This window comes from Plectropomus leopardus, chromosome 17 (genome assembly GCF_026936395.1).
Source record: "Plectropomus leopardus strain MGB_pleo_1.0 chromosome 17, ASM2693639v1, whole genome shotgun sequence".
NCBI classification, from domain to species: Eukaryota; Metazoa; Chordata; class Actinopteri; order Perciformes; family Serranidae; genus Plectropomus; species Plectropomus leopardus.
The window spans coordinates 12,875,183-12,900,545 of record NC_142192.1 but is presented as its reverse complement, the minus strand read 5'-3'; the positions used below and the strand labels follow the sequence as shown (position 1 = coordinate 12,900,545).

At 40.0% G+C, this 25,363-nt stretch overlaps 1 protein-coding gene across 2 annotated transcripts; it reads right to left on the bottom strand.

Moving 5' to 3' along the window:
• Positions 1-1,259: 1,259 nt before the first annotated feature.
• pdcd6ip (programmed cell death 6 interacting protein) lies at positions 1,260-23,555 on the bottom strand. 2 transcript variants are annotated; one of them, XM_088090169.1, is made up of 18 exons: positions 23,237-23,555; positions 18,249-18,303; positions 18,093-18,162; positions 17,104-17,231; positions 15,848-16,001; positions 14,657-14,757; positions 12,295-12,426; positions 11,895-12,117; positions 10,906-11,029; positions 10,458-10,635; positions 9,240-9,351; positions 8,139-8,308; positions 7,438-7,686; positions 4,656-4,790; positions 4,328-4,422; positions 3,221-3,338; positions 2,909-3,114; positions 1,260-2,375 (listed from the first exon to the last, which is right to left on the bottom strand). In XM_088090169.1, exons 1-18 carry the CDS (start codon positions 23,440-23,442, stop codon positions 2,183-2,185), a joined length of 2,649 nt encoding a protein of 882 aa, XP_087946295.1. In that variant the 5' UTR covers positions 23,443-23,555; the 3' UTR covers positions 1,260-2,182. The 2 variants fall into 2 exon arrangements, with proteins under 2 accessions (XP_087946295.1, XP_042362235.2); XM_042506301.2 differs by having other exon boundaries at positions 12,295-12,411.
• Positions 23,556-25,363: the final 1,808 nt, after the last annotated feature.

Below are 25,363 nucleotides of genomic sequence, written 5' to 3'. Positions count from 1 at the left end.
CAGACCAATTAAAATATGACACTCCTCCGGTGGAGAACGTCTTGTTAAAATTAAGCGCCCGAGACGCACAGACACCTTTGATAAACACATCCAAAGCTACAATTGGCTTTGGCAGCAACGGCATGCTGTATAGATGGAGAGAGGGAGGGGGAGAGAGGGAACATGGCTGTGTGTATGTGTTGTGTCACTTCCAGTAGGAGATGTGAGCTGTTAGATCTGATTAGAAGTGTGTATCCTTCCTTGTGAGCTCTCAAACACACATACTCACACACACGCTGAAGACTGACGTGATGTTATGAGACGTTTATGAGCCAAGAGATACTGACCAGTGAAGACAACTCACTGCCAACAATTTGCGGCTTGGACAGCAAGGACAGATGAATGGTAAGCAAAAACAGACGAGCCAGGGGAGAGGGAAAATAAATGGAGGAGAGAGCAGCTGAGGATATAAAAAGACAGGTGGTATACAGAAGAGGCTTAGAAGCAAAAGAACATATGATGAAGAGAGTCTGATAGGAAAGAAAACAAAGGATGGGAGAGCACTGGGGGAAAGTGAAGTGAAATATGGTGGGTTTTTTTTATAAAGATAGAAGCAGATAGGAACTCTAGAAGACAGATTAGACGGAGAGAGGAGAGGGGAAAATGGAGAGAGGTGGAGTGATGGATGCAGGCAGGGGACCAGCAGCTCTCTGCCAACATCTCCATGCATCCTTCCAGACATCACACTGTGCTGCCATCTGCCTCCCTGCCACACACACACACACACACACACACACACACACACACACAGACACACAGACACACACACACACACACACACACACACACACACACACACACACACACACACACACACACACACACACACACACACACACAAGGAGGAGATATGTGAAATCATTAGCGTCTCCTGACACTGAATAAATATCTGGGGATGAAATCTGTCTGTGGAGAAATCACCTGCGGGGAAATATGATTGGATGAGATCACGACCTCAGTGGAACGTAATTTGCATGTCATCTAAATAGGATCTGCCCCCAATGCTCAGGAGGTCAAAAGGCGTCCGATTAGTCGGATGGCACAACTCACTCGCCGATTGGCTGCGAGGAGACACAATGGCAGGTGAACTGCTGCTCGGCTGCTGCTCCCTCTGTGAGCTGCAGGACTGCCCTCTTCTGGCTGCTTTACAAACCTCCACTGTTTAATAAAACACACACACAATTAAGACATACGATGCGTAAAGATGGACAAATTCTGGCTGGCGGTTGATGTTTTTAATCACATTAGAGCTGAGGAATAAAAATAAACACAAAGAGCATGAGAGCGCAGCACGCAGAGTGTCTCGGTTAACCACATATTTATACATATATTTATATAATTGCCGCTTGTATAGCCTCTGATTGTAACACAGAAATATACCAACATTCCCTGGGTGCGAGACAGAGAGAGAGAGAGAGAGAGAAAAGAGTGAAAGAAAAAGAGAGCAGAACTCTCAACAGTCTTCATCTACATTAGAAAACCTACAGGCCATCCATTTGTATAGGTTTATACATCAGCGAGGCATCAGTATTCGTTACAAAAATAAGAATATCGTTGATATAGAAGCACTGGGAGTTGATTGAGTGGGTGGGGGGTTGAGGATGTGGCTGTGCCCTCCCATGAGTGTAGCAGAGACCACCCATCCGCCCACCCAACACACAACACCCAAACCAGGAAACGAAGAGCCATCCTTGGATTCTGTGCACCTCCGTGAGTGTTGTACAGCAGTCCAGCCCAGACAGTCAGTTATCAGTGAAAACCAGTTAGGGTTTAAATTAAACAATTAACCATTAGAAAATGAGTATGAAAAAACCAAAAAAAAGAAAAAACAAAAGAGGGGGTTAGTGCATTGATGCAAGTTGAGATAGTTTAAGAAAAGTGCTATCAGAGCCCAGAAAACATGACCCAAGACAGAAAAAGGGAGGGCGAAATGAAAAGGAGAAACGAATAAGGGGATTCAAAGAGAAGTGCAAAGCAGCTCCAGAGTCGCCCTTGACTTGGGTCTCTGTAGCTGCTGTTAGTGAGAGAAAACAAACGCTGAGAGGGGAGGGACCTAATGGTGATAAAGTGTTATTGCTGGGGGGATTTTTTTCATTTGGTGTTAACTGGTGAGGGGAGGAATGAGGGGATGGAGGGAGAGGAGTTATTGCTGAGGGTAGTAGGGCTGCTGCTGAGGGGGTTGCGGGGGGTAGCCAGGGTAGTGCTGTCCTGCAGGAGGGGCTGCTGGGTAGCCACCCTGTCCTGGAGTCTGCTGATAGGTCATGTAGGGATGCTGTACTGGCATGTTGTACTGGCCGTAAGCGTAGGGATTGTAGCCCACAGGCATCTGGAAGTACCTGCATGGACATCACAGAGAAAACAAATCTGAGAGTGATATTTCAGAAATTAAAACCGTTAACCCTTTGAAACCTGAGTAAATTTGCTTGACTTCTTTCAAAAACATAGAAAGAAGGCAATAGGCTACTTAACAAAAAAATGTCTCAAAAGAATAGCAAGAAATTAATAAAAAAGTAACAAAATAAGAAAATGACCTTAGAATAAGAAAAAAAACTTCAGACAGCTAAAAATACTAATATATATATATATATATATATATATATATATATATATATATATATATATATATATATATATATATATATATATATATATATATATATATATATATATATAGTAAAAAGTAACAAGAAAATAAGAAAAATTACCCCTTAAATGATCAAATGATTAGATTAGGACTTGCTTTTACCATCAAAGTTCTTAGAAGAAGCTCTGAAGAGGATAAAATAATTTTCACTTCATCCTGACATCAGCACTCTACATTATGGGGGTCAATTTATTCTTAATCAGGATGGCGTGATGGGAGACTCACCCTGGGTAGCCTTGATAGCTGGGGTAAGGGGGGCCCTGAGCCTGAGGTGATGGGGCAACAGGTGGTGGGTTGCCGCTGGGAGGGCCAGTGGGTGGTGGATTGGTGGGAGTGGTGGAGGCTGCTTGGGGGGTGAAGGTTGGTGGAGGAGGCCTGGCTGGGGGTGCGGGCTTTGCCTGGGGCTGCTGGGGTTGTTGAGGCTGCTGGGTCTATCAAGTAGAGAAAAAAAAACCAGACATAAATATCCAACCGTCAGCCTCACGTCTGCTGGATTTCAACATCTTTGCTTATTTGTTTGTTTGAGTGGCTGCTTACAAAGACAGTCCTGGGTGCAGGGGTGGGGCCACCGGCGGGAGCAGCCGGGGTGGTCTGATAGGTGGGGACGTTGAAGGTCGGAGCACTGGGCTCTCGGGCGATGCTCTGCTGCAGGTCCCTGAAACATTTGGCTATGGTTACATACACACCAATATACACCTTTTATTCAGATTGTGACAATATTCTGAATTTGATGTGAGTTATTTAAACAGCATATTCCATTTAAATATTCCAATTCCGGCTGTTTTCCAAATTTAGCATTTTCTGATTAAGACATGTGGGATATGTCAGTATCATTCAGGTTTTAGGAAGATTATCTGGGCATGTATACATCCAATTTGGAATATCTGTCTCCAACTGGGGTTTTCACCACAGTTTATGACACACGGCCTCTCGTCTGTTTTTGGTCAGCGCTGTGCGTCGTCATGGATACGTTGTACACAAACCAACTAGCCAACAGTTTGCAAAGCTGTGGGGTAGGGATGCATGCATGCAAAAAAATCCCACATTTCTGGTCAGGAGGAGAGACACGCTTGCTTTTAAACTCAATGAAAGACTTGGATGAACAGGTTTTTGGGCAAATATTGCACCATCGACCTTTTCAAGAAGGTAAAAGAAGGAAAGAGAGAGCCCAAAAAGTCCGCCACGGGGAGGAAACTGTGAAGAAATTCCCGTTTGATGTAAAAAAGCAAAATTGCAAGCGGCTCCAGCTGTTCTCCTTCTTTGTATTTTTACGTGATGGACATCATGTTAGAGCACGTCGATCAAACCATGCAAACGGGAGTGCCAGTGAAATATTCATTTTTCATGTAAATAGCTTATTAGGAATATTGGGGTTTTTTTTCGGAATAAGGACAGGAACCAGACTATTTTGTGCATGTAAATGAACTCAGTAAGTAAAGCATCTCCGGCAGTGACTGTGCTGCAATGTTTCTTTCATATTCTACTCGTATTCTTACGCTGCAACAGACCTCGAAACTAATTGGCTTCGAGTGTTAAATTTAAATCAGACTACAAACTACAAACAGCTCTACCTTTACTCTCTAGCCGGCTCATGTGACTGTCACCCAAACCAATCATTTAGACAAAAACCAGTAAAGTACATACTTAAGTAGTTCATCCCGCTCTGTCTTGCGAGCAAAAACGATGTCGCTGCATTTGTTCTGGAACTTAAGTAGGATTTCTGTCAAGTCGTTGTAGAACTGAGGAAGGAGAAACAAATGGGGACAAAAATAAATCACCTGACTTGCAAACCACCTTGACTCTCTCTCTCTCTCTCTCTCTCACACACACAAACACACAGACACACACACACAAACAAAAAAAAACTAAAAGCAAATGAAAGTAGAAAGTTTCCGACAAGATATGCATTATTGCAGTACAGTGCATCTTTCCCGAGGCACGTGTGTGTCGGCGTGTTGTGCTGAGTGAGTACCTTGGTGCCTTCGCGCAGGTTGTTGCTGATCTCAACGTAGCTGTCATGGGCTGAAGCCAGTTTCTTCAGGACTTCCTCCCTCTGGTTGGCCTCCGTGTTGGACTGCTTCAGACTGCTGAACTCCTGGTGGGACGTCTGGAAGGAGATCACAGAAAACAGATTATAGATAGAGGAGAGTAACCGCTGACAACATCTAAGAACACAAGTACATTTATGCACAGTGAACTGTAAATGATTTCTTCGCACATAGTGGCAGTTTGCCATTGAAAGGGTAAACTGGGTTCTCCCCATTCTTTGGACTTTGTGTGATCTGCTTACATGTCTGTCTGATATATATGTAATGCTTCATTTATCACACAAAGGGAATACTCTTTGTTTCCTCTACTTCACAGGGTCAAATGTCGTTATTAGGTCACTCTTTAAAGGGACCTGTTCTGCTCATTTTTTGGGTTCATACTTGTGTTTTGGGTTTCTATTAGAACATTTTAAATGTGCAGTTTACAAGGAATTTAAACATCCAGGTCTGTTGGTCCGTTTGCTCTTCCCCAACCAAATTCTGTGTTTCAAGTGTTTCTTTTTGCAGCTGAAGAACAACAGCTGTTGTTGTTCAGCACTTCTATTTGTCCTCTGTGATGACTGGTTTTTGTGGTATTTGTACCGCCCCTTCTCCACTGCTATTGGACGGCTGGTGACAGTGATAAGCACAGTGTTTTACACAAGGTTTAACATTTTTTAACTTTCATTTTGAAACAGATAAATAATCATAGAAGACATTAAATTTGGATCTATCATTATGGATTCCTTTATTAAGTCTCCAAAAAGACACAGCAGTTTAAAGCTGGATTACAAAGTTTCTAAAAGGGACACGCCTACACGGGAGCCCTTGCTGGAGCGGCAGGATGGCTTGCATTAGCTTCTGGGTTAAAGTATTAAGTCTCTGTTTCACATGCAGAGTTACAGAATAAGTAACGTTATGTTATATATGACATTGTCAACCCAGAGTTAACTCTGTAGTGTTCAGTATGTCAGATTTTTCACCTCAGTCCTATTCAATGCTTAGTGGTTAGACGGACTTGCGCACGCAGCTCAGGTGGAAAAGTGTTAGGGCGTGTATTTTATTTTAAAGCAATGTTACAATGAAGATAACATTTATTTTTAACTTGACACATTCCACTTGCCTGAACACACAGTTTACTAGCCCTTGTTAAGTGTTTATGTCAAGCCTTGTGACAGGAAAAAAACACGTGCAGCTTTTTTCCCCCCAGTCGACCAATAGATTGATTGAAAAGTAAGTTGAAATTCAGTCGACTAAGATTTTTTTTGGGGTAACTACAACCTTAGAAACTGAGGAGAAATAAACAACATCGACAACCAAGATGAAATGTTTCCCTGGCGTTAGCTACATGTAGCAGTGTATGTACCATTAGGCAGGTTTCCATTACAGATCTGCACAAAAATTAATTACATATTATTATATTTAGGAAATGTCGATAAAACACAATTGCGAAATGACTGCATTCCAAGAAGCATGGTGATGCATGTTCAAACATCAGCAGGTTTATTTCTATTGCAACCACCATGCCAGCCTTCATTATTTCCAATCCAAGGTGACGTAGTCGTGTTACGAGAGCCGTAATGGAAAGGCAAGCCCTTTATACATGGGAGCGGCCACGTATGAGGGATTTCTAGGAGGTGATAGTCCACGATTTCACAGAGGAATGTGGATTCAAAACTTCCAGATAATCTGCTCAACTTTTGAAGAGTTATTTGATGTAATAACACCTCCTGTATCACCTGCTGCATCATGACTGAGGGAGACAGTTTCTACCAAAAAAAGCATAGTCATGTGACCTATGAAAGGCAAAAAACTGCTTCCATTGCAGTTTTGATAAATATTGCCTTTTCGAATCGTCTGAAATACCACGTCATGCAAACCTTTTTGCGATAAATTGGAGGTTTTTTTTAAACCGAGGCGTCACCATTAGGCGTTTTTTATAACTGCAATTTCAATTTGCACAATTTGAGGGTTAGCACTGTTGCCTCACAGCAAGAGGGTCCCTGGTTCGAAACCCGGTTGGACCGGGTTCGGTCCGTGGGCGAGGCCCTTCTGTGCGGAGTTTGCATGTTCTCTCCGTGTCTGCGTGGGTTCTCTCCGGGGTCTCCGGCTTCCTCCCACAGTCCAAAGACATGTAGCTCAAGTTGATTGGTGACTAAAAACTGATTCTAAAATTACCCTGTGAGCGGGTATTGCCCTGTGATAGTCTGGCGACCTGTCCAGGGTGTACCCCGCCTTCTGCCTGCGACCCTTACGAGGACAAGCGGTTACAGAAAATGACTGACTGATAATTTGAGGGTGAATGGAAACCCGCCTCTAAACACTTATAGTAATGTGCCTGGATCAAATGACCAAAAAGAGATTTGTAACGATCTTATGTCAGCTTGTATAAAAAAATAAAAATTGTGTATATAATGTGTATATGAACGGTCTAACGCCTGAGGGTTTTTCTAACAAGGATTACTTTTACATATGTTTAACTCATTACTTGAAACTTTCACCACCTTTAATATGAACAGCCGACATTGAAACATTATATATCCAGTATATGACAGAAAATAAGGAAAAGCATAGAAGTTCCCCTTTAAGCTGGTAGAATGTAGAAAACTGCTGACACGACGTGATTAAGAGACATCTTTAATACCTACCTTGCTGCTCAATCAATATTTTGTTTGTAATATTTAAACATTTTTCCCAAACTGTGTATGTCTGTGTGTGTGTGTGTACCTGAACGTGTCCCAGCAGGTCTTCCTGCTTGTGGAGGCTGTCCTGTACCCTCTGGTTGCACCTCCCGTACAACTGATCGAGCTGTGCGAGCGACAGCTGCTCCTCATTGATGGCCCCGTCCTGGGCGAGTGCCGTCAGGAAGGCGGTAGACATGTCAAAGGTCACGGCTTTGATTTCACCCTCCAAGGCCTCCCTCTCCTTCTTTATCTCATCCAGCTGGGTGAGCTGGGAGCGCAGCACATTCACTACCTGGATGATGATGGTGAGAAGACAGACACAGTGAGCAAAGCCCAGCGAACGTGCTCTACCCTACATTAACCTCTGACCTCTCGCCCTCATGATGACTGCTATATACTGTTGTTTTTTTACTTTTACATGAGTTCAGTGCAGCTGTGGAAAGACATGCACTTCTTCCTCCAGCTTTCCCAGTTCTGCTTGCTTAGTTATTTAAGTTCCCCATGTCAAACAATGCAAAGTCAGCAAAGAAAATGAAAAATGGAGCTACAGTGGGGAGGAGGAATGGGGCCATAAAGCACACAGTGTCCACTGGGTGTTTCTGTGCGGCAGGAGTCTTGTGTTTACGTGGCACACAAAAATACCTTTGATTAGGTGGCACATCCTAAACTCAACCATTACAATAGTAAGTTTTGTAATATCTGTCCATACAATACAAACAATATAAAGAGTTACAGCGTACAGACCTCGCTGCCCTGCAGTGTCTTGGTCGGGTTGGCGGAGGGGATGGCAGCATTGAGCTCGTTCTCTGGTTTACACAGCAGGGCGATCATGTCACAGTGGGTGTTGTAGCGATCCCTCACCACCTGGTCCGCCTGTACTGCCTTGTCCAAGATGTTGCGGAAGTTGGCTCCCTCTGCGGGAGAGAAGGGAGGTAAGGTTAGAGGGGACAAGAGAGGAGAGAGGAAGAGACGAGGAGAATCGTCCACAGTGGATGACATGGTGACAAACCTCAACATTACAGCACGGCACAAAGGAAACAAGAAGGGGCATGTTCTCAGTGTGTGTGAGTGTGTACACATATACTGTACAAAATGAAGTCGAAATATCCCGGATACGGCAGCTGCCATCTTGCAAACACTCAATGGACCAGTCATAAGCAGCGCCACTGATCACGAGCCTGCTGATTGTTACACACAGCTGTCAATCCTGAAGTCAACCCCCCTTTATATAGCAACAAGTTTTTAGTTTTTTTTCAGCCCCCATGTTAACAAGTTAGAGCAGCTACAGTGTGCATGTACAGCGTCGCTGCTGGTCGGCTGCTGCACATAAAGAGACTAGGAGTCTCGCCTCTTTTGTTTGTGCAATGCTTGCAGTTTCAGCAAAAATAGACAGTGAAAACTGTGTTTTGATAATCATTTAGACATTGTTCCACCTTTCACTACAGTTGCAATATGTCACAGATATGAAAAATTGTAAAAAAAAACATTCGTAAATAAATCAACACTTCCTATTTCTGTTTCAAACAGCAGCAGTTGCTCCGGATTCAGTCATTAAGAAACGAAATAGATGAACTTCAGGCGAGTGTTAAATTCCTTTCCTTTTTAAGTACCTACACTGTATTATTTCCCTCGCAGAAACTTGGCTTGAAGACTATGATTGTGATGCCGATCTAGAAATTGAAGGCTTTGGGATCCTCTGACAGGGAACAAACTGACCACTACCATGGAGGGGGCGATGTTTATGCGTTTTTACCACAGCCATCACAGGGCGATCGAGATGTTTTGGCTTCACTTTTAGGGATCTGTCATGTCGTCCATCTTTATTTTACAGTTTATGGTGTGTACCTGTACGAAGGGGCTTGTAGAGGTCTCCAGAGGGAGTTCTGTTCCAGCGCTGGTTAAACTTAGTTCTCAGCTCGTTGTCTGTCGTCTCTTCGTCATCCAGCATCTTCAGAGACTGAAGACAAAACAAAACACAAACATACTGAGTGCTTTGAACATGAACAACAAACACAGTAGTTCCTCAAATAATTACACCTTATATAATTAATTAAGTATTAATAATTTGTCGTTTTTGGGGCATGTGAATATCATCTGATTTTTGAGGACTGTTTTAGAATTCAGAGTATCATTACTCAGCCATCTCAACTATACAGACCATAAGTTCATGTAAGAAAAACTTGAAATTATCAGTTCATTTTAAATATTTATCAATTAATTGTTTTGTCTAAAAATGTCCAAAAATAGCAAAAAACAACAAAAACCCCACAGAAATAAGTTCAGAGAGTGAACTTGTGTGCGTGTGTGTGTGTATTTAATTCACAAAGAAAAGCAACATACCCTTACAATGTATATTTATGCCTGATAAATAACTTCAACAATCATTTATGAAAACGGTCAAGAACATTTCATGTCTTTTCAATTCTTTCAGTCAACTCATTAATTGTTTCAGCACTACTTTTATGTGTAATAATATCCAAAAATGCTTGTAAATTACACAAAGTCAGCTTTTGGCCACCTGAAATGTACTTTTTTCAGTTATGGCTCTTTGTCCTTATACAACAAAACCAAATACTTTTTGGGAGAAATTAGGACGTTTTGGTGTGGACTTTTCAACTCTGCCAACAAACTTGGAAGCGGTTTGTGTTTTATCTTTTTACTACCGTCTGTTAAACTGTTTGTCAGCAAATGTCTTTAAAAAAAAGAAGAAGAAAAAAAGGGTTGGCTGAAGCTGATGGACAAACAGTCCTTGGCCCAAAGATCAGTGGATTAGATTTCAGTGACGATCCTGATCTGGGATTTCCGCCATTTAGGGACGATTATGAGTTTTTAGCATTCATGTGTTCTTCTGGTTGTGGTGGTGGGGAAGCTGCTAAACAGCGTTACATTCATATGCGTCGTTGTCAAGAAAGCCACGTGACAAACAAGCTGTTTCAAAGGCTGAAGTTGCAAAAGTGTCTGCTTTACTTTTCAAATAAAGTCATGGTTATGTTTTAGCAGAAATAAGAGAGGTCAGATCACTGACAACTACATGTAGTCATACTGATTCTGTGTGTTTCTGACCTCGTCCAAGATCTCTCTGTTGCGGGTCAGAAGCTCAGGCAGATCTTTAATTAGCTGCTCGATGCTCTGCAGTCCTCCAAGCTGCACAACAGCTCGGGCCTTCTCAGCAATGGATTGAGGGATTGAGTCTCCTGACAGGTCCTCCAGAGCAGCTGGCAGGTTTAGGGATGCCAACACACTGATGGACAGTCACAAAGCAGCTGTCAGTTATTGTGGTCTTAAGAAGTTACTCTTTGAGCAAAATATCCAAACTGTTAAACATTCAGTAGCATCATTAATTAGAGTGATACAAATAACTGATGGAAAATCATGAGTTCTTCTATCGACATTTTAATGGTACCTACAGAAGTGCTCATGGACACGTCCATAGGAAGACAACTTCATCTGCATAATCACTGACGTTCACATGCATAGCAACATGCAGTCACATAGACAAAGGACAGCGTACCCATTGCAGAGATTAGTGGCCTCTCTCATTGATCCCACCAGTCTGTTTACAGTCTCGGACTTCCTCTGGCTGTAAATGCTCATGGATTGCTGCACTGCCATGGGGACCATCTTCTCAAACAAGTCTGAAAAGACAGGAACAACAAAAACAACTGATTAAAAACATAAGTCAAACACAGAACGTGTGGTTAAGATCCCATCTGGACTCATCCAGTCCCTATACAATACATCTGGGGTCGTGTTTTTTGAGAGTTTGGATGGGATTGTGCTAAAACGAAGAGGGTCAGCAACTTGAAAGGATACTTTGCTGATTTTCTAACAGGTCTGTGTCACCGTGGTGTGAGGAGTGCTTGCAGATTGAACAATGTTTGGCCTCTCCTCTGTTCTGACAGGCCGAGGGTTCCCCACCTGTGCCCGTCCTGACGTAAAATACGTCATTTCACATCATCTAGCAGATTTTTGGCTGGTGGACATGCTGGGAGCTCCAGGAGCAAGTGGCATGTTGGGCGCCTTGACACCATTTATCTACAGCTACTCAAAACACTACAATGACACACACCCGGTTGAAAATCAGCAAACACTCCCATTAAATTCAATGCTGCCTTACATTAAATGTCTCTCTGCTCAGGCAGTCTTTCTCTCAGTCTGAAGGTCACAAAAACGGTCTGTATCTTGTTTATTTAATCTGTACAAAAACCGAAGTGTAAAAGCAGCAAGTTGTAGTTTTACAGTGGTTTATATATTTGACTTTTTCTTGACCATAAGCAATAATAAAATTGTAATCTACATCTAACTCTTGATAAGTGAGTGACTAAGTATATTTCCCAATATGTCAAACATTTCCTTTAAAGATTTTGATGTTAACTGAATCAGAAACTGACAGGTTTTGACACAGCATTTTGTCTTTTATACAATGATAGAGAGACTTAATACTGAAATTCTATGTATGTCAAACAATAAGGAACTGTGTTGAATGTCTGAGTTTCTCACCTGTGAATTTCTGGCTGAGTGGAGGTGTGATAGCGGTCGCTTTGACCAGCGCTGCCTTGCCGATGTGCTCCAGATCCTTGACCTCAGGCACACGGTCATGGTAGATAAAGTCATTGTCTTTTTTGGCTGCGGTGAGGGCTCGGTTGATCTTGTCACTCAGGTCCTTGACGCTCACATATTCGTCGTAACGAGTCGCCACCGTCTTCACCAGCTCTGCTGAGTGCTGAAAGGACGAACAGACCGCAGGAGAGAACATGGAGGAACAAACTTGCTTCAGGAATAAGTTTTCTAGTTTTTGATGTGGAACTTCAAGGCGTGTTTGTCATCATCTAATATCTGTCCAGTTTTTTGAAGGTTACATAAGACATTGGAGATAGGAATCGATGTGAAAGCTGTGTACCTGCAGGCGAGCGATCTCCTCTCCAAAGCGCTTCTTCTGCTTGGCCAGGATGCTCTGGTGCAGCTCGGCGTTGGCTTGCATGATGCAGTGCTTGGCCGCCAGCACCGGCAGCACTTCCTGAAAATAAAAATACTGACCAGGGAGAGGCAACCACAGAGCAACACGCAGGCACGCAAACAGATATATACACGCACACGCACGACGGCAAGGCAAACCACAAAATGGCAGACGCACACGCCAGCGAGGTCAAATCACAAATGACATCACGAAAGCCAGTCACAAACAGGCACAAGCAGTCAGAGGTGTGCAAACACAGCACGAGCACACGCACAACCAATGCCAACACCACCATCACCACGAGGGATGCAGAAAGAAAGGAAGACAACGAGAGAGAAAACAGAACAGGCCATGAGTGTTTAATCTTTCAGCAAAAGCTGCTACACCTTCATCAAAGGTCCCATAGCCATACCTGGAGTGTGTGTGTGTGTGTGTGTGTGTGTGTGTGTGTGTGTGTGTGTGTGTGTGTGTGTGTGTGTGTGTGTGTGTTGATTCTGGGGAGAAAATACACACCGGCCTTATTTTCTGTGTTCCCGTTGTCACTGAGGTAAACAACGAGCATTAGAAACTACATGTGATGACTGTGTTGCAGCAGCTGTCCATACATCTAGTACTAATTTTGAGTGTGAAGTCTTTTCAAAGTTCTACGCAACTACCAGCTAGTTTCACCCGCCTAAGTTACTAAATGAGGTTGCACCATTAAGAGTTAAGTAGTGTATTAGTATTGTACAGAAAAGATGTGAGAAATGTGTCAGTCTGTCGCTAGGAAACATTTTATAGCGCTGTCAAATTAAGAGCGATAAACTGCTCTCACTGTAGCTTCACAAAATGTAATGTCATATCAAAACTGAACAGTTTTAGGGGTCAAGCAATATTTCAAACTTACCTGGCAATTTTTTGTAAATATAGGTGCGACTTTGTTTTTACATCAGAATTTTTTTTTAATCGATTTAATGTTAACAAATACTTGTAATGAAAAAATACTTTGAATATTTGAAATACTTTCATACTTAATCATAAGTCTGTCAAATGTAAAAAAAAAAAAAAAAAACAAGAAAAAAGTAATAAATAATTTAAAAATGCTCATCACAATTTTTCCAGAGCCTAAAATGTAATGTCCAAAAATCCTAGTGTTCTTACATATTTCCATTTTGAAAGTCCAAATTTTTTCATAATGAAATTTTCAAGACTTTTCAGTCGATTTTTCACATTTGACATTTGAGTACTAATGGTTAGATATTCATTATGTAAATTAATTGTTTTAAAATCTGACTGTCAACATGTATGGTGCATCCTGACTTTGTGTGCTATTATGTTGCCAAATAATTGATTTTGGCTAGGTACTTGCTTCACATATAAAATAAATAATGAATGTTTTCGCATATTGTTTTTAATTCGCTTTTATAAATAAGAACTGAAAAAAAGCTGAAATTACTAAAATCCAGTTCCACAGTTTTTCAGCATAGAAAGTAAGAAACTGCTAAACTGTCTAAAAACCAGACATTCAAATCTAAATGATATTGCGCAGAGAAAAGCCTCAACTCCTCACACATCAGAAACTACAACCAGGAAATGTTCTGCGTTTATTCTGAGAAATAATATAATGTTCATTCATCTTCTCTTAATTGATAGATTTATGAACCGTCATTTCAGCTACATGCACACATGGAGAAATATCTGTATTTAAGGATGAGTAGCACACGCCTTCACAGCATTATTTAGTAATTTAGTCTGAGGTAACTGACATAGCGTGTATTATAAATCACTATTAGATCTCATTTTAAACAAGTCCTAACTAAGCTAAGTCAGATCCTACGAGCAGCTGGTGCAAGTTATTTATTTACGGATTCTCTTTTAACTTAAATTTGAATTACCTCAAAATATTAAATCTGTAGTGTGAACTTGTGGTAGTGTGTTTGTGTGATTCAGGCACAGTGTTAGGCAGACAGTAAATACTCCAGATGCCCATGATTAGAGGGTAAGAAACCAACCAGATTGAAAAACTAGTCAAACTGCAGCTTAGTAGTAACCAACCAATCAGAGTGAGAACAGGATGGAAATGAACCAATGAGAACAGAGAGAGGTTCCCACATCTTGAGTACCACTTTTCAAGTCTATTTTCCAGAAATAAACACATACGGAACAAAACACACAATCAGACACACACCAAACCATTCAGGATCCAGAGTCTGTATGCATCTCCATCACACCAAACACACGGCTGACTGAGCAGTGTTTAGGTTAGTGTGTCGCTGTGTGTGTGTGTGTGAGTGTGTGTGTGTGTGTGTGTGTGTCCTTCACATACCTTGGGAAGGTTGTCTTTGTACTGGCACTGCTTGAAGGCGTCGCCATAGAAATCTGCTGCCTGATTGGCCAGCTTTGCGATGACAGCATCTTTCATCTTATCTGTGAAGTCAACAAGTCACCTTTTTTAAAAGAAAATTTCAAACAGGATACACTCAAGAGAAGAAGCTGTGATCTGCTAATTGGTAATGGTTTTCAGGGCGGTCTGCAGCTGCTTTCTGTTGAGTTACATTTATTTTACAAGAATGTTTCTACATGAAACTGCTTCTACATCTCACAAAGTGAAAGAACAACAAAAACTCACCCCCTCAGCAGAAAACATAGGTCTAATTTTTCTAAATAGGAACTTGTTCTGTGATGTAACCTACAAAACGATTGTGCTTAAAACCTCTAATAAGCAACTCCGTAGACAGAACTGGGACAGAGGCTGAGCTCAGCCTGGATCGAAACTGCCTACTGCCATCGCTTCAAATGAATCTAAAGGGGAAAATGTGCATGATCAAAGATGCTATTCATTCAAACTCTGCTTCATTTGGCAGAGTTTGAATGAATAGGCAGATTTGTGACACCAGTTAAACACAGGGCTGCCCCTAAAGGTTGGAGGCTTGAATAATCAGTCAGAGACCCTTAGTTGACTCAGATTGCTTTGAGCAGTCATTTCTTTTCTGTGCAGTGTACAGACTTTGCTGTGGAGTCATTGCTCTTGGCTTTCAGGCCACTCTTGGTAACTGCAGACATGCTGCAGCGACACAGAGGGAGAGCGAGACTACATGGTAAAGTGAAGAAGAATGTACAGCTCGCAGCAAGTCAACAGCATACAGTCTCTGGCTTTTGTTTGATATTTAGTGTCTGCAAAAAATGTCACATTTACCAACTGTGGTTAGCGCAGTTAGCTTGTTTACTTTATAATGTGAATGCACACCACACTAAAAGTCCTGCAGAGCTCGCTCAAACTTTAAAACTTTGTACGGAAAACAAAAAGGAATCGTCGAGTCATGTTATTGAACAGCCAAATCTGTAGTTAAACGCATTACAGAGCAAGGACTGGTGGTCTATGATACACTTTTAAAACTAGAAAATCATAATGATAGTGCACCGAAAAGGTTCAAAAGTCTGTGAGCAGTTTATGAGACCACTTCTGAGTAAAGATTATGTGTGTGTTTGAACCCTTGAGCAGTCTGTCCTTTGGTACCTGAGGTGGCTTTGAGGAAGAAGACCTCCTGGGCCTGAGCCAGCATGATGAGGCTCAGGGTACCCACAGTCTCGGGGGAGATGTCCATGGTGGGCTCCCTGTTCAGCGCTGACAGCACCGTGTCCTTGATGTGGCCAAACGCTCCGCTGGCCAGCTGGATGTGAGACAGAGAAGGAGAGAAATAGATGAGATACTTTTGCCAAGACTGTCGATGATTGTAAGCCACTAACAGCAGATAAATCTGCAAGACTCAGGCCTCTCGCATGCTCAAGCCTCACACAGAGTGTTGTCAAAAATACAGATTTATTGATACATACTGATTCTGAATTTTTAAGACAGTTTCAATACTGATGTTTACATTAGCAAATAAAGTGCGAGATAAAAAACAAAAATACACACACCTTCAGTTAAGATTGAGCGGAATATATACATATATACATATATATACATATATATATATATATATATATATATATATATATATATATATATATATATATATATAGATATATATATAGATATATATAGATATAGATATATATATATATAAAGCTTCCTCCTTGAGTTTATGTAGTCATTGTCTTTTGAATGTAATTTTAATGTTTTTTATCATTCAGGATTGAATGTATTTCTATGCCCCTGTGAAGCACTTTGAATTTCCTTGTGTCTGAATGGTGCTGCTACTGTTGAAATTTTACACTAATGAAATAAAAATTACTGAACAGACACTTAAAAAAAGCTGAAACCATTGCAAAAGTTATTTCGTTAAAATGTATGCAACTTGTGAATTAATGTGATTTGATTAATTTACAAGATGGACACGTCATGGTTGACTTCAGTGTCAACCCGAGATTTATTATTTACAATAAAGCCAATAAGCAAAACTACTACACTTTATTAAAAATCAACGAAAAAGTATCATAGGCACATACAATCATTTTATTTGTGGCAGTTTGTTGTTAATTTTCTGCATTTTCATGTTTCAAAATAAAAACATTTTTTTCCAGAGCTCAGTGTTTTAAATGACTTCGCATCAGCTGCTCTAGTGAGGCGCAGTGACTGATGGGTAATATTGCTTGTCAACTTTGGGCAAGCTGTCGTTCATTTTTTCCCTTCAGAGTTCACAGTTCCCTTTGAACTGAGCACTGTTCACTGCCCGCTGTTTAATATCTTCAGGATACACATATTCACTGAGTCATTTTCAGCAGATGTTCTTACATCATGCAGAACACGCTCCTGTCTGTCAGTGTTCCCACCTGATAGTATTTGGCTGCAGCCTTCAGGCCCTCATCGTTGTCTAGGTTCTGCTCGGAGGCGATCTGGCTGGCCAGCGCTGCTGCGTTGAACAACACACACGTCTTCTCGTAGCCCAAACTGGCCAAAGCTGCAGTACGTAAAACAAACACAAAGAAATTCTTTGTTAGAGTGCCTTTTTGTGCCTTTTAACAAAATCTTACATGGAATTTATTTTTTTCAGGGGACAAAGTGAACAACAGAAGAATATGGTTTCATTGCATACTGGCAAGTTTCCACTTAAACTGTGACATTAAAACTGTTTTTATTCATTCCCACATCTGGAAAGTGATGACAGGGGGGGAAAGTGACATTTATCTTTCATCCCTTGTCAGAGATTGACTGCTTTCTTTTTGTGTGGGGTTGGCATTTTTCCAACACTTTCTATTGCTTCATTCTACATTTTTCTCACCCAGAAAAGACTGGGGGAAAAAATCCCACAGTCATGAGCTCCAACAATTCACCACAGAGGACAAAAGATTCAAGCGTGAACAGAATAAATGTGAACTTAGAAAAAGAGCCTTTTGAAGTATTTAAAGATTTTTTTCTCACTCATTCTTTATATATTGTGTTTGTTTAGTCTCTCACCATGACATACGCTCATATTACTCGGCACACACCTGTGTCATGTCTTTCTGTCTCTTACACACAAACTTCAGTGGCTAATTTTTCTATAAACCCTTTAAGCCACTTTGTCAGGCCTGTTTCTGGACACAAAATAAAACAGAGACCCATTTAGTGTGTAAAAGCTTTGTTTCTCAGTGTGTGTGAGAGAGACAGAGACAGACAGACACACAAAGAGGAAGACGGATAGTAAGAGACAGTATGTATTTACAGTGAGGACAAAGACCTGCATTGGCTTTTTAATATGAAGCTAACTGCATCTGTGTACAAACAGTTTGATGCACATAAATTGCTCTGCAGACAGAAATGCATTTGAGGTCGCACTTACTGAGCTTGACTGAGCCACCGAAAAGTGATCCTTTATCAAAGGCGTCCTTCCATGTGAAGGTTAGGCAGAGCTGCGGAAACAGAGAGGAGCTTTAAACTCAAGTTCTTCTGTTTTGAAACAAAGTGTCATCCACAGGTGTGCTGTCCGATCACTCACCTGGTTTTCAGAGAAGGGAAACTTGGGCTCTACAGCACACAGCTGGTCATAGTATCTGGAGAGAGAAAGAAGCCGCAGGGTTAAAACCACGTTTTCTTAAGAGTCTAAACCTAAACGTACCTGCTCTTTTTTTGTTTTCTGCAAATCATGGGTCATCATTTTTAAAGGAAAGAGAGAAATGTCATTAGTTTATATGACTGAATTTAAGTTTGGTTAAAGCAGATATTCTCAAACTTTTTCTGTCATGCTAAAAAATATTATTAATGTTATGTTATTAATGTCGCCCAACCAACAGTTTCTTATTAATCATTAATGACAAATTGAGGAAGCAGCTGATAAAAAGGGGGTATTTCCCCTATATAATTCATATTTATTCAGCTTTGTTTCATTTCATATTTTTCCCCTGGTCATCCATGTTCCACCTAATCTGTGGCCCTATGCACCTTGGGATGGCCCGCCGCTGCACTGAGTTGAAGTGAAGTTGAAAAAAAGAAAAAAAGGGATGTAAGTCATAATTGGAAAAACTGAGTTAAAGGGAAGTGATTTATGACATAACTGCAGATCTGAGGCCTGAGGAAGTTGTTCCTTCATACGGTGAGTCAGGAGAAAATATCAGGACGGGCAGAATAACACACAGAATCAGATGACTCCTCTACTCCTCGTCTTATCAGTTTCTGTGCCTGTGATGTCAACTGTCTATTATTAGAAACGACAACACGCAGAGGGGCCAGTTCGGGAATCCCCTTTTACCAGTTCATCCACTATGCTTTTCCCATGCCTTGAAAAACATAAAGTGCAAACATAAACAAAGACTGGCTTTATATGTATACAGAACTACAAACACAGAGTTTGTTACATTTCCCTTTCAGTTACTCAAGTAACACAAGTATGGAAAGCTGAGATGAAGTGCATCTGCTGGTTAACTAAAGGGAACAAGAAAGAGCCTCAACGAAACAATGGTTACCATGGTGATACAATAGCTGTGTGTCAGCACGGCTTTGAAAGGGATAGGGCCCGTCGCCCTGGCTACCTGGCACATGGCTAATAGACGACGTGCAGACGGCCAAGGAGCGGCAACGCTAGCAGTCAGAAATGGTCAGACAGCTAGCTTCCACCCGGCTGCTAATTAGCCAAGACCATTAATCTATAAACCCATAACACCAATATCTTACACGCAAAGCCTTCCAACATCCCCGAACATTTGAGTTAGTTAATTAGTTATATCCTCAGACTAGAAAGGTGGGCAAATCTTTCAGATCCTGTGAGAAATCTTTCCTTTTCAGACAGTACAGATAACTTTTTTTCTTATACTCTGTGAGTATTTCTCTTACATACTGTCTTACAAACTGTAAACATTAACCAGGGATGCAGCTGTCCAACAATTTGTTTTATCATACAAATTTTGATACTTCATATCAGGTATGTGTCAATAACTCTGACACCACTTCTCTCCTTTCCCCAAATTTTTAATTTGTATAGGGATATTTTTATCATGTTAGGGCGACATGATTAGACAGAGAGATTTAAAATGTACCGATACCGACCCTGCGTATTGTATCTGTGCAACTTACAGCTGTGTGACTGTGTATATATGTGTATAAAATAAATACTTAAACAAAATCTCAAATTGAATAAAGTTGTTCAGAAAGTTCAGAAAATTACAGCACTTTATTGTAATGGAGCCTTTAAAAACAGGAAAAACATTTATGGTATTACAATATCCAAAATCTTATATATCTAGTCTAATATCACAATATTGAAATGATACAGATATATCGCGTTGCCCTACATGTAATTTATGGTGGTGTTAGATTGACCGCTCCGTTAATACAGGTACAGGAGAGCAAACAGTTTTTTGATCGCATTGAAAATGCTTTTAAAAGGCTAAGCGCCAAAAAATATGAATTAAGGCTGAATACTTATGTTAAATAAAAACATGTGAATTTTGGAAATGACTACATCTATCTTTTTTCTTTTTTTTCACAATAAATTTTGGACTTCACAACACTCTGGAGTTATTGGAAAAGTTTGAATCACACAAATCATAAACAATCCTTAGCATCCACCACACAGATCCAATTCTACAAATAGTAATATTGTTATAATATTGGTATTATATAATACTAATAATATTAGTGTAGCCTTATTTCATGACTTACATGACTTACACAAAATGAAGAGACATGAAAAGACATTGAATGTTGATTAGAATTTAAAGGTCACGTTATCAGTGAGGCTTCACAGCTTCAAACTGTTTAACATGACCTCAGTGCATCCCTAACACGAACTCGAACACACACACTGAATCTGGTCAACAGTCACATGACCATCAGCTGCCAATTCTTGTTGTCACATGTAGTGATCTCAAAAAAGCATTAAAAAATCACATGCCTGAAAAAAAGCTATTGTATTATAGTAAATAATTGTTTTGCATCGCTCCAGTTTAGCTGCACTCTGTCGGCTTTTAACACTCAGCACCTTGAGCTGGTACAGTCTTTAATATTTAAAGTGCCTGATGTTGGCACCGACTACACAGTTTCACTAAGCACTGTGGCTATAAAACAGCTCACAGTGGAGAAATATGGAATACGGACAACAATGCAAGAGCATACTTTGCTTACGTAATCTGGGCTAACCCTGTACATTAAATAACTCATGAGTCATGGAGAGGAAAGACCGAAATGAGGGAGGACAAAGTCTGCACTTTGTGTCACCTTGGAATTCAGCATACTGGTTCACTGGCATTAAGCTAGTAATTATACGGTTTTCATACATGATATAAAGGTTAAGTAACAGAGACCTCTGTGGCCTTCTGCATTAGGGCTCAGTCATTAATTTATTATAAGTTTAACTGCATAAGAGCAAGACAGCAGTCAATAACAGACTGGGCGGGGTAAACGAAGCATGGGACACAGAGGAACATTGTTTAAATCTATTTCAGTTACAGTTCCTCTATGCAAAATGGTGCTGTGATACTCTTTTGCTCTTTAAAAAATGTATGTATGTCCGGTGTATTTTACAACCAGAGCTGCTATTTAAAACATAAAATCTGCTGGAAGAGTATATGCAGCCCTTCTCAGTGTCTCATGAAACTTTTGTTGTCATCCTGGATGTCTGATCATGTGGCTACCAAAAAACTGAAGGCCTCAGCTGAATATGGGCCTAAATGTGACTGATATCACCAGTGCAATGTAGCTAAATATATCTAAAAGGTGCTGATGGGTTTATATATGTATGAAGGTATTTGTAGACTGTGGATTTTCTGAGTATATTCACAAGTTATTGTTCACAACTGTGACCTCTGTTGATGTGATTACAGGTCCACTTTAACTCTCAGTTCTTTTGAATAAAGCCTGAAGACTTTGCTGCTGCCTTTTATTAAATTGAATATATTTATTCTTACATTATATATTTCTTACATTGAACTATAACTTTTATTTTGGAATTTTATATCTCTCTTAGACATTTTTGGCTTTTTTTTTTGTTAAGTGTTTCTTTTGCACTATGTGTTAGTGCTTTAAATGTTTAAAGTACAGCAATTTAAATTGTCTTGTTGCAGAAATGTGCTGTATAAATAAACTTACCTTACCTTGCCTATTAACCAAAATTCAGTAAGAGAAAGTCAGCAGGTGAGGATGACTGATTGATGATTAGGTTGAGTTACTGCAGTATGTGTATTGCAATATGTGTATTGTAGTATATGTACTGTAGAATGTGTATTTTGCTATAAGTATTTTATTGTGTCTTCTGTTATTATTGTGTATGGTGGTTTTATGATGAAACTGAATATTTTAATACACCGTAAACCTTAATGTAAAAGCCCAACTAGGGATAGGGCTCTCTGTGCAATACATCAGTCTCATACCCTCTACTGAAACTACCGTAAAACTTCAAATATAAGCCTAGTCCCCATTAGATGCCCAGTCCCTTTTAGTAGCCCAGTGTGGCTACTTGATAAATAAAGGCCTCTCTCAATTAGAGGCCCAGTTACTATGCATTACTATCAAAGTTCCTGACATGCGTAAAACAGTGTTTTAAGCTACCACTAGACACATACATATATAAATGTTTAAACTTTTGCTTTACACATGGTTAGCTTGGTAAGATTATCTACATTACATACCTACATATCTACATCATTTAACTAAAAACATGAGCACCAAAGAAGAAGTAATACTGTATAAGTAAACAAGAGAAACGCAAAATGAGGTTTAAAATTTGATTGTTTTTCCATTTTTGCTTGAACAGTTTTATGTGAAAAGAATCAAAAGCTTGTTCCATATAGACGCCTGTCCCAAATATATGCCTGGGCTATTTAACAAAGTTTTATGGTATGTTAAATTGCATATAGCCTATCAAGTAAAATAAAAACATATATATAAATGAAATGACAACGACAACAACAACTATAATAATAATTGTATATTTATTATTATTGCTGGATTTATTCTATATTTCATGCTATACTGTCACTTATGTATTACAATTATATTTATGTCTAAGAATGCGTTTTATACATTTCTGTTTCATATCAGTATTTTATTATGTTTGTGCTCTGTGTTTCACCTTGATGTCAATAAAGTTGAGTTGAAACTACTTCTGCTGCTCAGGTAAACCATGTCGAGTTTGCTTTGAGTCACTTCGACGAAATAGCCAAAGCTAGAGACCATAACTAGCTCGGCTAACGTGGCTTATCTGATGTTTTAAGTATCTGACAGTTCAGTTATACAAGTTAACAAGCAAAGTGTGTGTTAGCCTCTAGGAGAAATTTGGCACGAGTGTCGTATGAGTCAGTAATTGTGGTGACAAATGCCAACCAGCATATTAGCATGCCTAACTTTAGCTCCCAGGTTAGCAGCTACAAGCTAACGCATCTGGGTGCGGCAATGACTGAGCTAACACACCGCGGCAGAGGAGAGAGTCGCTTTGAGTGTTGATAATATGGTAGTTAGTTAAGGTGTTTTATAATAGCAGGACTTATTTTTTACCTGAGCAGGATCTCCAGGGAGCTCTCGTGTTTGTCCAGCGGCCTTCCCAGCGCGTTCTTGCGGAGCTTGTTCAACTCCTCCACGGCGCGGATATACTCCCCCTGCTCCTCGGCCGCTGGGTATGAGGCTGTGACAAATTTCGACAGAGGTTTCACTAGGTCCACCTCAGAAGACTTTTTTAACGGGACTGAAATAAACGTCGCCATTTCGGCCCGTGAAAGCGATATTTTAAATCAGAAAAACAGGGACGATTTGCGGCCACTGAACACAAACAACAGCGAGCAACCAACTTCCTGGATTCTGACAGTGGACGTCAGATTACGTCATGGGAACGGAGAGGCGCACTGCGCAGACTCAGTGTCGTTTTAATAAAAAAAATAGACTGAAACAAAACTGACTCTGTTTACAACCAAAGTCTTTTATTTCCACGATTTCACACTGTGGTCGAAATAATCAAATGGGGTGCCCAAAGACAAAAAATCAGCTGGTGGGCCCGAATGACATCCCGATTCTCTCCATATTTGTTCAGTGTGTACAGTACTCCTATGTCAGAATATTACATTACCCCTGGTTATCTGCGAGGATATCTGATTGAAAACAAATAGCAATATGCACTATAGAGAGGAGGCCCAAAGTATTCACCACTAAATAAATAAATAAAATTAATTATTTAACCCTTTGAAACCTGGAGCGGCATCACGCTTCTTGTTCTGCTTTAAGACAACTTTCACAAGCACTTAAACCTTTGAACCCAGAGCGAACTGGTGTGGTTTGAAAGGGTTAACAACTCAATAAATAAATAAATAAATAAATGTATACAATATAACAAAAAAATCCATAATTATTCACAATGTTTTATGATGATGATGATGATGATTATTATCATGTTTTATTATTATGTTTTTGCATGCTGCTTTTTAAATTTATTATTCCTTTTACTTCAAGTTGTAGTAGTTCAGTTCACCATGAGACAATTTTATTCAATACTATTAGGTGTCATTTAAAAATGACCACCTAAAATCAGCAGCCAATTGGTTTTAGAAGTTACTCAATTTGTTATATGGAGACATCTTGTTTGTAGTTAAAGGGATTGTGATTCATTGTGATATAAATACACCTATCTGCAAGGCCCAACCTTTGCAAACTCATATCTAGTAATGTAAGTATTTTATATTTGTAATTGATTGATTTGTTGTAATTTCAACAGTGAAAGTTCTTTTCTTGTTGATCCATGTCAAAAAGGAACATTAAACCTACTTTAATTCAGTTCATTCAAGACAACAAAACGTACAACGGGGTTTATTCTTTTATAATTTGCTGTTTGTTCATTCTGCCTGAAGCAACAGCCATATGTTTATTCATATGTCCATTTATTCAGTGTCTTATTTATTGATTCTAAGTTGTACATGTTTGAACTCTACAAATACAAACTGTAATATTATTAATGTTACATTTTTATTATATATTTATTATATTATTTTGATAGGTCTTTAAACTATTTCTAACACACCCTTATAGAACCCACTCATTAGTCCTTATTATGTCAGTTAATATTGTGCTGAAGCAGTGTATGTCTCTACAGTCCCAAACAGTATAATCAGATTACCACAAACCAGCTGTAATTCAGTGAAACTGGGGCTTTGGGGGCCCAGTTGGGGGCCTGGAGTCCTGAGAATATGCGCAATATAAGCAAAGCATATGCACAATAAATGTAGCTTTGTCTGTTAAACCAGATGGAAGATTAAAAAGGCTAAAATAGAAGCACCTGGGTGACCTGTACAACAGCACATACTCTCAGTGACACGCCCTGTGAGACACTCAGGTGTGAAATACCATCTGTTGTCAGGACGCAAATAAATTGCTAGTTTTCTGTCCTGTCTGATAATTGATTGCAACATCTGTTTCTGGTCTTCATCCCAGATGTGATTCAGCCTCTGACACAATTGCTGGAGTGAAAATTAGCATGATTCTTGGTTGTAAACATCTGCTTTGGGAGTAGCCTTTGGCAGGTGTTTTGCACTCTCAATCTGCTCGACAAACTGCGTGAGTCACTGAACTGTTATTTCATTGTCCTGCAACAAAAGGCTAGTTTTGCGCACTCACTTTTGATGTCAGGCAATATCACAA